The 14,991-nt window shown below is 41.9% G+C and overlaps 1 protein-coding gene across 1 annotated transcript; it reads right to left on the bottom strand.

The window, feature by feature from the left end:
* Positions 1-10,337: 10,337 nt before the first annotated feature.
* Positions 10,338-11,567, bottom strand: LOC115685327 (probable UDP-glucosyl transferase 73B6). Its single transcript, XM_030610380.2, has one exon. The coding sequence runs from the start codon at positions 11,565-11,567 to the stop codon at positions 10,338-10,340; it is 1,230 nt and encodes a 409-aa protein (XP_030466240.2).
* Between the last annotated feature and the right edge of the window lie 3,424 nt (positions 11,568-14,991).

Below are 14,991 nucleotides of genomic sequence, written 5' to 3'. Positions count from 1 at the left end.
TCCATGGCCTGTTTTTTGGTGACTTTCCTTCGTTTCCAGAAAGTCGACTTCAACCTCCCTGCGTTGTCTTTGCCCTTCTTGTTTTCACTTTGAGAAGTTATTGTCGATCTTCCTTCAATTAATCGTCCCCATTAGCTCTGTTTACAGAAGCATGGTTCTCTTCTTTGGGTGAATAAAGCTGAGAGTGAGAACAAGAAATTTTGACAAGTTTACAGAAATAAACTAGTGTCAGCTTTACATATATGAAACCAGTTTGGTGTTTTAAAAGGAGAGTGAGAACAAAAAATTTTCTGTAAAGCAAACAGAACCTAATCAATCGGTCAAAATGGAACCCGACAAATCCGAATGCATATCCGTCAATACTTTTAGAGATGCTAACAGTTATTTCCAACTCCAGTGAAGCTTTTTGGCTTATTGTGGTTTGCATAATTGTTCACTAAAAATTCATTTTATAGTGTAATGCGACAAAATCTTGAATCACTTTTTCAAATATCCAACTGCCCAATTAATAAGTTAATATTGTTCTCTTTTTCCCTAGTGGTTTGCATATTAACAATCTTGAAGCTTTTTGACTTATAGTGGTTAGCATAATTGTTCACTAAAAATCATTTTATAGTGTAATGCGACAAAATCTTGAATCACTTTTTCAAATACCCAACGGCCCAATTGATAAGTTAATATTGTTCTCTTTTTCCCTTGTCGTTTGCATATTAAAATTCCACTCTTGTTTCCTTCCTCGATTTCATTTTCATATACTCTCTCTTTCTCACAGTTAGGGGGCCCAGCTTTGGGTTTTTGTATTCTCCACCCCATCATTCCTTCCACTATGATTCTTTCCGCTCTGAATCTTTGCTTTCCAAACAGAGAGTTATTGTTTAGGATGCTATTAAAGAGGCAAAAGTACACCATAAGTGCCATAACTTGTGTACGGCGATCATTTTGGTGCCATAACTTTTTTTCGGATCACTTTAATGTCAACTTTTTTGAAAAACGATCATTTTAGTGCAAATGTTGACGTGGCTCGCCGGAAATCCGATGTGGCGCTGATGCGGCTCGCCGGAGAGGTCCAGTCAGCATTAAAAACCAAAAATGACGCCGTTTAGCCTGCTGACGTGTACTTTTTTTTTAAAAAAAATTTAATTTAATTTAATTTAAAAAAAAAGGCTGTGGCGTAGGAGCCCTCGCCGCTAGCTGCCTCTTCCACCACCGCCAGGAAGGGCCGGCGGTGGTGGGCGCGATGGGTCGGCGAGGGTTGCTGGCCCCTGGTTGGGGCCTGGCCACCGTCGCCGACCCCAGGGAGGGTCGAATTCGGCGAGGCGAGACCTCGCCGTCGCGACCCAGCCACGGCGAGGTCTCGCCGCCCATGGCGAAGGCGAGGCCGACCTCGCCGTCGCGACCTAGGCGACGGCGAGGTCGGCCTTGCCTTCGCTGGGCGAGGGCAGACCTCGCCGTCTCCTGGGTCGCGACGGCGAGGTCTTGCCTCGACGGATCCGACCCTCGCCGACCACTGCGCCCACCATCGCCGGCCCTTCCCGGCGGTGGTGGGTTGGCGGCAGCAGCGGCGAGGGCTCCCTCGCCGCTACTGCAGCTTTTTTTTTTAATTATTATTATTTTTCTAAAAATTAAAAAATTCGAAAAAAAGTCACATAATTTTCACGTGTACAAGTCAGACCATTTTTTTTTAATATAAATGCCAGGTCAGCTTTTTGGCAGGAATTTTGGCCGGAGTCACTAAAGTGATCTATTTTCCTCCGACTTGGCACTAAAGTGATCCGAAAAAAAATTATGGCACCAAAGTGATTGCTGTACACAAGTTATGGCACTTATAGTGTACTTTTGCCCTATTAAAGAACAAAAAAAGATGGCAAGCAGAATGAACGAATAAGATCACCATGAAGGGAGAAATAATGTGATTTAAATTGTTCTAGGAAATTGATTTAAATCTTACAATATGGGTAAAAGTTCATTGGAGTTTAGAATCCATATGAGATACATGGGGTAATGTTTTACCTCTTTTGGCCATTTTAAGTTTCCATTCAACGTTTGTTTCACGTCATATGGTTATCATTCTATCCTATCAAAGTTACAGACTGTACTAGATTCTGTGAATTGCTTTGATGATGATTGAGAATGAACATTATTTTTGGGTGCATTCTATGACACAGAGCTGTGATAACATCAATTAGAGGAGCCGTGAAATTCACGCTTCAATTATCTCCATAACATAACATAAAAAGTACCGTGAAGTGTAGTCTGAAACAAACGTGGTATTTTCTCTCGCTAACTCATGGAAATTGGAGTTGAGATAAAATTGATGACTCATAAATTTATATTTAGATGGAGTGACTAAGAAAGATGTAATCTAAGAACATATATATTGCGAAAAAATAAATAAAACTGTCCAAGATTCTGTCTGGAATTGAAAATGCACATAGAGTTCCAATGACGAATGTCCGGTTCTAGACATTATAAAATACCTTTGGACGGCAATGATGATTGCGGATGGCAACAACAAAAAGCGCGGGAAAAGCACAAAAAAAGTCCTAAACCTATTGCATTGGTACAAATTCAGTTCTAAACTTTTCAATTGAACCAATTTAGTTCTAAACATTTTCATATTGGTACCAATTCAGTCCATCCGGTCAATTTAGGCCGGAAATCGCTGACGTGGATGTTGGCTGTTCTACGTGGCATGGCCAGTATTGATATAGATAATTTTTAATAATTTTTTGAAAAGAATTTAAATATTTGTTTCTTTTTTTCCTTCCTTCTCCTTTGCTTGTGGCCGGCACTCGGCCATGGTCGGCCGGCGAGGGCGACCCTCGCTTGTGGCTGGTTATAGCCCTCGCTAGCCCTTGCCTATGGCCGGTTGGAAGGCCAGTCGCCTGCCAACCGGCCACAGGCCCAAGGAAGGAGAAAAAAAGGAAAAAAATATTTAAAAAATTCAACGTCAGCACCAATTGTCCACCAGCCGTGTCACGTGGGACCGGTTCCAGCCTAAATTGGTTGGATGGACTAAATTGATATCAATATGAAAAGGTTTATGACTAGATTGGTTCAATTGAAATGTTTAGGACTGAATTGGTATCAATGCAATATGTTTAAGACTTTTTTGGCACTTTTCCCTAAAAAGCGAAAGATGCTATTCTCCATATGCTCCAAGTCATCTATAATAGATACAACGAATAAGTTGCTTAAGTTCTTCGGTGGTTTGCATATTTTATTACCAGAAATTCACCATCATCCTCCCCGTGTTCTTGATGTTCTCTTCATACCGAGAGCAATCGCAGAGCCAGAAATCACTTGCCCTTGAGAAGCCATAGTCGATCTTCTATTTACACGCTGTGGTTCAGTTTATATTGGCTTAAAAAAGCAAAACTCAACCTTTTCAATTTCTCGTCAATAACTAAACTATATTTGCAATTATTAAAAAAATATACTTATAATGAAATTCAATTAAAGTGATATTTTTGTACCTTTCTCATACCTTCGATAAAAAAAATGTTACTGCTTCGATGTTATCCAATATGACAAAGTATTGTTTTTGTAATCAATCATTCACGATCTAAAGAGAACATAAAATGACATCACTTATGTTATTTTCCTATTCCGTTAGTTTAAAATCAACGATGATTTAGCCTATCTTAATTGTTATGTGAAAAAAACAGAAGATGTTAGAACTATCGGAAAAGTTAAAACTATGATAAGAGATGGAATGCCACGAGTCTATTATCAAGCTGTCACCTTTATTACGGAAAATTTCAATTAAGGACCCCAAGTGGGGTCAAACTCTCAAAAGAGGGCCCAAAGTGAATATAGTGTCAAATAAGGGCCTGAAATGCCCAAAAAGTCTCAAATAAGGGCATGGGTCGCCGGGCGGCCAAAATGCCCGCCGGCCGGCAAGAATATTACTATTCCGGCACCGGAACAGTAAAATTTTTATTTTTTTTTAATTATTTTTTCCTTTTCTGTTTTTTTCTTTTCCTTTTCCTTTTCTTTTTTTTTCTTCTTTTACTCCGCCGGCCGCTGGCGAGGCTTGTCTCGCCGTTGCAGGCGAGACCAGCCTCGCCCAACGACGGCGAGGTCAAGCCCTCGCCAGATTTGGCAAGGACTCGGCCTCGCCCAGCAACGGCGAGGTCAAGCCTCGCCAATTCTGGCGAGGGCTTGGCCTCGCCGGTGTCGGGCGAGGCCGGTCTCGCCTGCAACGGCAAGATCGGCCTCGCCCGATGCCGGCGAGGTCGAGCCCTCGCCAGATCTGGCGAGCCTCGACCTGGCCCAGCAACGGCGAGGTCGAGCCTCGCCGGCGTTGGGCAAGGCCGGTCTCGCTTGAAACGGCAAGACCAGCCTCGCCCGACACCGGCGAGGTCGAGCCCTTGCCAGATCTGGCAAGGCTCGACGTCGGGCGAGGCCGGTCTCGCCTGCAACGGCAAGGCCGACCTCGCCCGACCCCGGCGAGGTCGAGCCCTCGCCAAATCTGGCGAGGCTCGACCTCGCCAGCGTCGAGCGAGGCCGGTCTCTCCTGCAACGGCATGGCCAACCTCGCCGACGCCGGCGAGGTCGAGCCCTCGCCCGGATCCGGCGAGGCTCGACCTCGCCCGAAGAACGGCGAGGTCGAGCCTCGCTAGATCCGCGAGGGCTCGACCTCGCCGGCGTCGGCGAGGCCGGTCTCGCCCGCAACGACAAGGCCGGCCTCGCCCGACGCCGGCAAGGTCGAGACCTCGCCGGCGTCGGGCAAGGCCGGTCTCGCCCGACGCCGGAGAGGGAGGCCTCGCCTGAGGTCGCCGGCCCCGGCTATGGCCGGCGGAGGAAGAGAAGAAAAAAAAAAGAAAAGGAAAAGGAAAAGAAAAAAAACAGAAAAAGAAAAATAGAAAGGAAAAAATAATAAAAAATAAAAATTGTTACTGTTCCGGTGCCAGAATAGTAACATTCTCGCCGGCCGGCGGGCATTTTGGCCGACCGGCGACCCAAGCCCTTATTTGAGACTTTTTGGGCACTTCGGGTCCTTATTTGAGACTAATTGGGTACTTCATGCCTTTATTTGACACTATGTTCACTTTGGGCCCTCTTTTGAGAATTTGACCCCACTTGGGGTTCTTAATTGAAATTTTCCCCCTTTATTATTTGGAGATAATTTTTTTTTTCAAAAACTGTGGTTTCTCGTTTTTTTCCCACGGTATAGTGCAGTTATCTTTCTAGTGCATTTTTTATGCGAATCAAACTGTGCAAATTGAACTATTTTCCATTAAACTTATACCTTCTTCTTTCATGCTTTGCTGGAGCCACGGACTTATCTTTGTTTTTCTTCTGATTCAACCTCTATAGCAACAACCGTGTCAATATAGCTCAATCCATTTTGGATTTTATGTCACTGCATTATTTTAATTAGTGGATTCAGGCATCAGCAAAACATTTACCTTGTTAAAGCGTCTTAAATTCGTCAAATTGATGAGTGACATAATTATGAGATTTTCACTTATTATAACGCTTAAATTAATTATTTAACCATATGGTCCCGAGCCCGATGACATTATCTATGCCCTTTGCTTTCTTTCCTTTGACTGAAACAACTTCTTCCTGCTTTGCTGCCGCCACGGAGACTAATTGAAGTGGTTGTGGAAGAGGTTTCGTGTAAGCTTAGTGGCAAACGTGTGGATGGGGCCTGAAAATTTGGTTGAAGATCATTGTCAGGTTAAAGCCATAATACAATTGTTGGACTTCGACTCTGGTGGTGTACATTTCATTTGGATTCATGGAATGGGCGGTATTGGTAAAACAATACTTGAGAAGATTGTGTTCAACAAATTATCTTCTCACTTCAAAGGTTTTAGTTTTCTTGAAGACACCCGAGAATCTATCGCAACATGGTCCTATATACTTACAGAAAAAGTTATTATCAAGCTAGTGCCTCATGTAATTAATAAATAAGGTGGATCATCCAAACCTCAAACCTCCCCCCGGTGGTAACTAGCTTGGAGCTACAGCTTTGCCTCACCTGATTTTGTTTCCATTCCCATTTGTTTTTATGCATCACTGGAAGTTTGTTCTTCAACCGTTGGATCCAACATTAGTCAAAATTCCTTCGGGTTGGTTGAGGACCTCTTTGCTGTTACTTGTGAAACGAAAAGGCGGGTTCGACTTTCAGCTCAGGGAGGAGGTCGGACAGAAGCATAAAAATAAAAATGAAACGAAACAAAAGTAGGTTAGGCAAAGCTCTACCTCCAAGCTAGTGACAAACCGGCGTGAGGTGTGATTCTCCATCTTCTAGCTCTTGTAATTCTTTTCTTTGGCCAAGTCGCAATGAAAAAGCATGAATAGGTCGGAAGAAGAAGAAAAAACTGAACCATTCACTATTTACTTATGGGTAGAAAAAAGACGTGTTCTTTTAACTTCGAGAAGAAACTAGCCAATGTCCCTCTAACCACCTTAAAACACGCAATATTCTGTTGAATTTCTCCCGAAATTTCATTTTTTCCCCTTCCAGTTTTCTTTTTTTATTGGTTGTGGAATTTTCCCTTTTTTAATCTTCAACTACCTATTGTTTAATTCTACTACTGGTGGACCATGTGCGTTGCACATGACCCGATGAGTTTGGGCTATAATTTTTTCACCCAAGAGGACTTTGCCCTTGCCCCTCTATTGTTGACTCCTCTCTGTATCTGTCTGCCTCCTTCTCTTCACCATGAGAAGTTATAGTCGATCTTCCTTCACTGAACCCTTCAAATTCAGAAAATGTTTTCTGAATTTTTCAGCGTTCGTTTCACGGAAAATAAACTAGTCATGAAAAACATTTTTCCTCAATAGAAAAAACACCTTCAAAAGTGAGAAAAATGTTTTCCTATCCCTCCTACTTTCACCATTCGTTTTAATTATTTTTATTTTTTTAAAATTCTAATTTTAAATTGTTTTTAAATTATCTTTTTTATTTTTATTTTTTTTTAACCTTCTTCTCCGGCTGGCGACCGGCCACCGGTGAGCTCGAACTTCACTAATCTAGCTAGGCCCGAGCTCGCTGGTTTGCAAAAGATAAAAAGAAAAAGAGGATAAGAACTAAAAAAAAGAAAAAAAAATTAAAAATCTAAGCTACGAAGGATTAGAGGATAAGCAAAAGGCAAATTCACCCACGTCCGTACAGTTATATCTTTTTCACGACTTTGGCATAACAAAGCATTGTCATTGTTTTCCAACTCGAAGAACTTGCTGGTTCTGGAAGTTCATGAATGCTCAAAGTGGGTGGCCACAGATATTCTAAGTCATTTAATGAAGTTTTGAAATTTTTGATTTTTTGCTTTTTTTTCACCTCCAAAAATTAAAATTTCACTCAAAGTGGGTGGCCACAGGTATTCTAAGCCATTTTGTGAAGTTTTGAAATTTTTGAGTTTTTGAATTTTTTTGGGCACCTTAAAATATTTAAATTTCACTCAAAGTGGGTGGCCACATGTATTCTAAGCCATTCTGTGAAGTTTTGAAATTTTTGAGTTTTTGAATTTTTTTGGGCACCTTAAAATATTTAAATTTCACTCAAAGTGGGTGGCCACATGTATTCTAAACTATTCTGTGAAGTTTTGAAATTTTTTATTTTTTGATTTTTTTGGGCACCTAAAATAATTTAAATTTCACTAAAAGTGGGTGGCCACATGTATTTTAAGTCATTCTATGAAGTTTTGAATTTTTGATTTTTTTTGAAAAAATTCAACAAATTTTCTATTTTGCCGAAATTTGAATTTTTTTATTTTTTGGAAATTGTGATGAATTTTTCTAGAATTTTTCAATTTTTTTGGATTTTTTGAATTTTTTGGATTTTCTAATTATTTTTATTCCATTTCTAAAAAATGGATTTTTGTTCCTGGAATTAGAATTTTGTGTTGTTTATCAAACGGGTTTTTGTTTTAGGAAATAGAAATTTTGTGCTGTTATCAAACGGATTTCTGTTCCAGAATAGAAATTTTTGGTCGTTACCAAATGGGTTTCTTTTCTCAGAAACTCATCTTGGAACCAGAAATAGAAAAATATATTTCTATTTCAGGAACTCATTCCGGAACAGAATGGTTATCATGCGCACCCTTAGTCATCGCTATACACGCACTAGCACATCTATCCCGCAAACTGACACTTTCAGCCATTCAAGATACGCGAATAGACTCAAATGCGAAGTAGATCCGAGACACTGCTCTCCTCAAGTTGGGTCCTTCATTCAAAGATGCTACTCATTGCACAAAGCTGCAGAGGAAAAAGAGGCTCTTGTGAATGATATTTTGCCTATTTGGTTTCTTTTGCTGTTTTCGTTTTTCCTTGAGATAGAGATATATACCCGTTGTGCCAATGAAACGCTAGGGGCCAAATTAGCGACAGTCGTTTCAGGAGCTTTCCATGGAAACCTCTCACGGTGTAAAAAAGTTTCTACATCGTGAACGGGTTGGGTCAAGGACGATCCGCCTGCACAGTATTAGAGTCACCAATTGGAGGGTCCGGTATAGATTTTAACGCTGAATTACGAATTACTGGAACAATGCTTCAATCTTTGAGTTTGATTCAAAGGAACTACTGTAATTATACCAGGTCAAACGTGCAAGATGCAGCGTGAAGTGCAATGTCTTTGAGCATAATTTTGAAGACTTCATCTCGAGACTCGCAATGCTAGTACACTTAACTGTATAAATAGATTGATATATTAAATGATATAGCGTGGTTTAAATGGGCATTGTTGCTTGATAGTGGTCGCCATATTATTTTAAATGGGCGTTGTAGCTTGATAGTGGCCGCTATACTATTCTTGTTGGGAGTGTCATATGGTTGGGATGGGTCCAAATTACGCACGTTTTTCACAATATAAGAATGAACGCTCATGCTCTCTGATCCTTCGAAGACCTGCAATGCAAGCGACTGGATGTTCTAGGACACGATAGGAGAATTAAAAAAAATTGATGAAGTAGAACAAAGATGTCTGGGTGGTGAGTTGATCATCACGCTTTTCTCACACACTTGAAGTCCCCGGTTTGAACACGAACTCAGACACTTTCTTCTTCTTTTTTTCTTTTTTTAAAGCTTATTTAGACATTCACAACATATATAAATAGCACAAAATGAAATTGCTTCCCGTTTCGTGTGGTGCAGTTCAGGTTGCCTTCCCATACATCTCACACCGACTGCCTCTTTTCTCAGATCAATTTGTTGCTGTCACTGCAAATTCCACCCTCGAGTCTCTCGCCGTTTTATTTTGTACTTAGCCAAATTACAGTATTATAGTGATTTTGTCTGGACAAACGTACACATTTTGTAATACATTGGGATGTATTTATATTGATCATTACACTACATCTATTTGCGTTTTTTCAAGTTAAATGAAGTTGCAATTTTTCCATGTTTTAGCTATCATGGCCGACCCACAATCTGCAGGTCATCATGCTCTCTCTATGTGAAATCAAATGATATCTCCATTGACCCCATAGTCAATGGCTTGCCTCATGGTCGGCAAATCTCTTAAGAGCGACCAAAGACAAGCTTTTCCTTTGGACAAAACTGACCGCTAAACCCATCGGAGTCTAATCCACGGTAGTATTGCATAATTGAGTATGGCTGATATCAAGTAGACTCTACTTAATCCCAATGCGGACTGTGTTATTTGTTTACTCTTACTTTAGGGGCTCGGCGCTTTCAAAAGGAAATGTCTAGACGCACCGAAATTATGTGACAACGAAAGACATTGATGTGTTGTCCATTACACACACGAAAGTCGTTCAATCCAATGTCATGACGGACGCCAAGGATCCAAAAGATGTCCCCCACATTTCCCATTGGATTATGCGAAACCTAAAGCAACAGCAATCTCTTTATCTTTATTCTAGCTTCTTTTCATGGACAGAGGAACGGAATTGACACCAAACTCTTTTGAGATAAAACAATTTTGTCTTCTTTCTTTTGTCAGCTCTTCAATCTCTTACAAATTTGTAATGAAGCAACCACTCGGCATGAACCAGTGAATTCATTAGGCAACCTGAACACATGTATCCATTTCAATAGGCTACAGCCTCTCTGGTTTATTCATGAAACGGCTCGTTATATTCATGCATTAGAGGCCATATGTAAAGTACCCCAATGAAAATTCAGTAGAGATGGGAAATTTTGCAAATCAGAACTAAGGTGAAATCTCATGTTTACATAGCCATAGATCCAATTTAAACAGACTCATTCAAAGCGCTGCTCTCTGGTTTATAAAATCTGTAAAAGCATCAAGTGCACTCGAGCTCGCTGGGAAACCATGCCCAAACTTGGCCTTGATCGAAGCTGCTCTCTCGTGCATCTCCTCATCGCACATTAGCCTCTCAATCCCCTTCACTATCTCATCCTTCTTCACCACCTGTGACAAATCCTCGGCCACTCTGTACCCTACCTTGAGATGGCTCACCACCAGCTTGGCATTGTAATGCTGATCCCCAAGGATCGGCCACGACAGAAGCGGGACCCCGCCCAATTGCCTCTGCCGTCGAGTTCCACCTGCAGTGTGACAGGAACCCACCCGTCGACGGGTGGCTCAGGATCAGGAGTTGCGGCGCCCACCCTGTTATGATCAGGCCCCTGTCCCCCACCCTGCTCTCCATGTCGTCCGAGAAGTCCCCTCCGTACTTGGTGGACCCGATGACCCATATGAAGGACCGGGTTGACTCCTCCAGCGCACTGGCCAATTGCGCCAGCTCCTCCTCGTTCGGGCCCATCTCGCTGCCAAACGCCACGTATAGGACCGAGTGCCGCGGCTTGCGGTCCAGCCACTGGATCACCTCGTCCTCCCTGCAGTTCGACTCGCGTCTGTGCTGCCGGATCTCACCGTCCGAGATCAGCGAGTCGGACGTCTTCCAGTACTGCTCGGGCAGGAGCGGGCCCCCACCCCAGACTGGCATCTTCATCTGGTCCCCCATGTAGTCGATGAATGAGCGCTCCAGGTCGGCGCACGTGTTGAACATGAGCCCAATCGAGCCCTCGACCTTTGGGACCCAGGAAGGCTGGTCGCCGGGCTTCGTTGGCCCGCGACCTTCGAGCCCTCGAGGATGCCTGAAGGGCTTCCTTTTAAGATCGGAACATGTGACCGCTGCATCGGGCAGCCCCGGAAGCAAGCGAGATTCGCCGGGCAGGACGTCACTCGCCTGGGCCATCCACACGCCTCGATCCATGGCCGCAGCGCAGGCGCTGAATGTGAAGAAGCTGATCACTGGGACTTCGAACTTCGGGAAAACTTCCTTGGTCCACGACATCCTCAAATCCACGACCGCGCACAGCACACGTCCCAGCTCGCCACCGGCCTTCCGATTCTCCAGGTAGGCCGAGAGATCCTGGCAGGCCTGCTGATTGGGCAGGTCCGAGTCGCGCATGGGAGGGCCGGAGGCGTCAGCGATCTGCGCGACGGCGACGAGGGGGTTGGAGGCGAAAGAGGAAGGGATGGCGGAAGAGACACGGGAGCGGATGACGAGGGTAGTGAAATAACTGCGGCGGGTGAGGAGGAGGCAGAGCTCCATGCAGGGGTGGAGGTGGCCTGGGCCAGACCCGGTGACGACGAAGATCTCGGCTGTCACCGACATGGGAAGCCGACGATTGAATCGTTTCTTGGGATTCGCGTCGAAGCTTTCAGGAGCGATGAGGGTGGGTGTTGCAGATTAAAAGGAGAAGAGTGAGTCAGTCCTGAGTGTCAATATAACCACTAGTCATGACCACTAGTCAAGCAATCTACAAGAGATTGGAGAAGCACAGATGGAACCAACTCCAATATTTTGCGACAAGTCCGCGATCGTTATATGAAGCAGGGAGACTGACTTGCAATTTGATGCAGAGCAGTTAGCCTGTGATTATCTTGAAGAATGTGATCGCCTTAATCGCCAGAAATCTAGGCAGTTTTTCTGATTAGGCAGTTTTTTTGAAATCTAGGCAGTTTTTCTGATTAGGCAGTTTTTTAGAAATAGGCAATTTCCAATTATCAATATTTCGTTTGATTTTATTAGATAAGATTAGATTTGATTTGCTTTGATGTTATCTTCGTTAATTCGGATATCTTTAGGAGTCCTATCATTATAAAAGGACGTCTAGCTTTGTATTCAGATCATTATGAAATTGAATTGAATTCCAGTCGAATCGTGGAAGAGTTTTCCAAATTATCACTTCTATTTGCGTCACAATTTCACTTATTTCACTCATTTCATAAGTTTTTTCCTTATCCATTATTACTCTATTATATTAATATATGCATAATATTTTAAATTGTGATATTCTAAAGACGCGATTAATTTGATTGCCTGCTTCTTTTGGAAAACCTAAAAAATATTGTTCTAAGAACGTGAAACTTGTGCAATATTCGACCATTTCATTATCCTACTGTCGTGACCTCCCCTCTTTTAATTGGGCAAACATATAGGGTGTCAACACCTACCTACTAAACGATGTCCATACATGGGTGCGCAATCAGAAAAGTAAACAACCACAATCAATGCAATAAAGGTAAAGTGCAAGAAAATAAACGCAACACGATATCAGGCAAAGAATATACATAGCCCCGTTATTAAGCCCTGGGACAACAAGCCTCGTGAGTTAATTCATAAAATCCAAATTCTAATTTACTAATTGTCACGCCTATCGCATCGCGCTTTTCGCGTGCCTATGGAGGTACTTTCGTTCGTCATGAATAAGGAAACTGTCCCCGAATAGGCTATTAAGGTCCGAAGTGGATATTCCGCTCAAACTTCCTATAGGCATCTCATCACTAGACAAAACGAGGGTCTCTTCCAGACCATACCTCACGAGATAGTAGGTATTTATTTTCTAATCTTTTCTATTTAGCCTAAGTTTTGATTTGGAGTCGCCACTAGTCATTATTGGTAGGTTGACTAGAAACCTAATCGAGGTACGGGAGAAATGCCACGATTCTGCGAACTAGAGATTACATTAGTACGGGGACTTGGTTATGCTAATGATCTCTAATTGATATCTCTAACGCCCTTTCGATACCTAAAACGATACGAAGTGTCTAACGTGTCACGCAAGTTCGCAAGGCCTATCCACTAATTCTAACAATTCTAATAGAGAAAAATCAATCAAATATGATGCACAGTTGATTTCAATCACACAAAACAAACCTAAAATGGTCTCTAAAATGTAAAGTTAATCAAAACACCCAAAATCCTTGTAAAGCCCTAAAGGCTTGTTTATTCAATGAATTGTGTGATTTTACGTTTTTTTAAGGGTAAAGACTCTTTTTAATCCCTAAATTGAGGAGCTTCTAAAATTACCACCGAGGCACTTCAAAAATTCAAATTTCACTCAAACTGGGTGGCCACAAAATTTCTAAGCCAATATGTGAATTTTTGAAATTTTGATTTTTTTGGTCCATTGTTTGGAGAACAAGTATTCCTGCAGATTTCTCTTTCTTCCGCTTTCCTTTCCTTTACTCTTTTCTTTTATTTTCAAACAGAGAAAATCCCCAAATCCAGAACACTAAAACAAAGCAAGCTTGAGTGTAGATGAAATGAGACTAAAACAAAGCAAGCTTGATGTATGGACATCTCATGGTTGAATAAGAAATAATCCAAACTAAAATAAAGCAGCATGGAATATAAATACATCAATCATTAACAAACAATCAGTAGCCAAGCACGCTACTGACTTAGGAATTTAATCAACCACATTATAGCCGCTGAACTCTCTCGGCCAATCACACTCACAAGTTTTGCAGATTTATTCGAGAGGCTTAACCGAACAATAATCACACTTAACACGACCAATGCAAGCGATTCTGAAAAATCGATAGTTCAATTTCAATTTGTTCTCAATAACACAACGATTCTAGGTTTTTTCCATATCAATAAACTTTAATAATTCATGTTTGAACGATCTCATGCGCATGGCCTGAATTACAAACATCCACATCATTAACAAATGAAAGAGAAACAACATGAAGTGTGCTCATGGAGTCAGAGGCAGGGAAGTAAGAAACCTAAAACGAACTCAGACTCAACGTCAATACACACATGAATCTCTGAAAACCATATCTGTATAACACAAAATGCCATATCCGATCGATTAAATCATAGATTGAAGTTTGTGAGAGAGCAATGCAAACTTCAATCCTTCAATTTTTCTGCTATGACTAAATTCGGAATCCTCGGCCTGTAACAAAAAACAAAATAGAGATTCTCACCTTATCTGAGCAACAGAAAGCACTACCGAGAACAAAAGCCAATGAGCGTCGATGAGCCAGAATCCGATCAACCGAGAGGACGAACTAGTCTACAATGAAAATGAACTAGTCTATGGGCCGCATGAAAGAGTGAAGTCTAATGGGTCTGAACTGCTGGTCTTAATTGAATTAAACCGGATTGTAAGGGCCAGGACTTAGGTGATGGGCCTGAGCTGCTGGGCTAAGAAAATATATGTTAAAAACACAGTTGCACATAAAACAAAATTGAGAGATTTGATTGAACATTTTGTAATAATTTAGCGACTTTATCCTAAGGAGACAAAGAAAACTTTTGATTGGCCATTATGGTCATCTAAGGAGTCTTTAAAAATTTCCAACGCTTGCTAAAAAGTCTTGGCAAGGTGTCCACTTGCTAATGCAGAACGTTAGGTGGGAAATAGACAATTATATTGGATTTTAATGTGAGCCGGCCAACTTTGTTTCTTCCTCGAAACCACACCACAAAAACTCTCTTATTCTTTTGCGAAAGATTGACTTGACCATAACTATTGTCCCTTAGTATCAAGGGGATTTTCCTGGTATCTTAAAAAATAAATTGACCAAGAAAAAGGATTGAGTTTGTGTGACTTTATGTGCTCTAGTCTAAGAAGGTGGGACCTCGGTTCATTTCCAGGAAATGCAATCCCCGACCTGTAGGGTTGCTCATATCTTATCAAGCCAAAAGAAAGAAAAATGAGCGTGGAAAAAATTGCATGTTCAAATATGGCGTCAAATGTGGCAGTGCATTTGCTAAGATTCACAGCCACTATCGCACACGA

The sequence above is a fragment of the Syzygium oleosum genome, unplaced genomic scaffold (assembly GCF_021117445.2).
Source record: "Syzygium oleosum isolate NSW1041296 unplaced genomic scaffold, Sole_v2.1 Sole_v2.04, whole genome shotgun sequence".
NCBI classification, from domain to species: Eukaryota; Viridiplantae; Streptophyta; class Magnoliopsida; order Myrtales; family Myrtaceae; genus Syzygium; species Syzygium oleosum.
The sequence above is the reverse complement of the archived record's forward strand: the minus strand, read 5'-3'. Positions and strand labels throughout refer to the sequence as shown.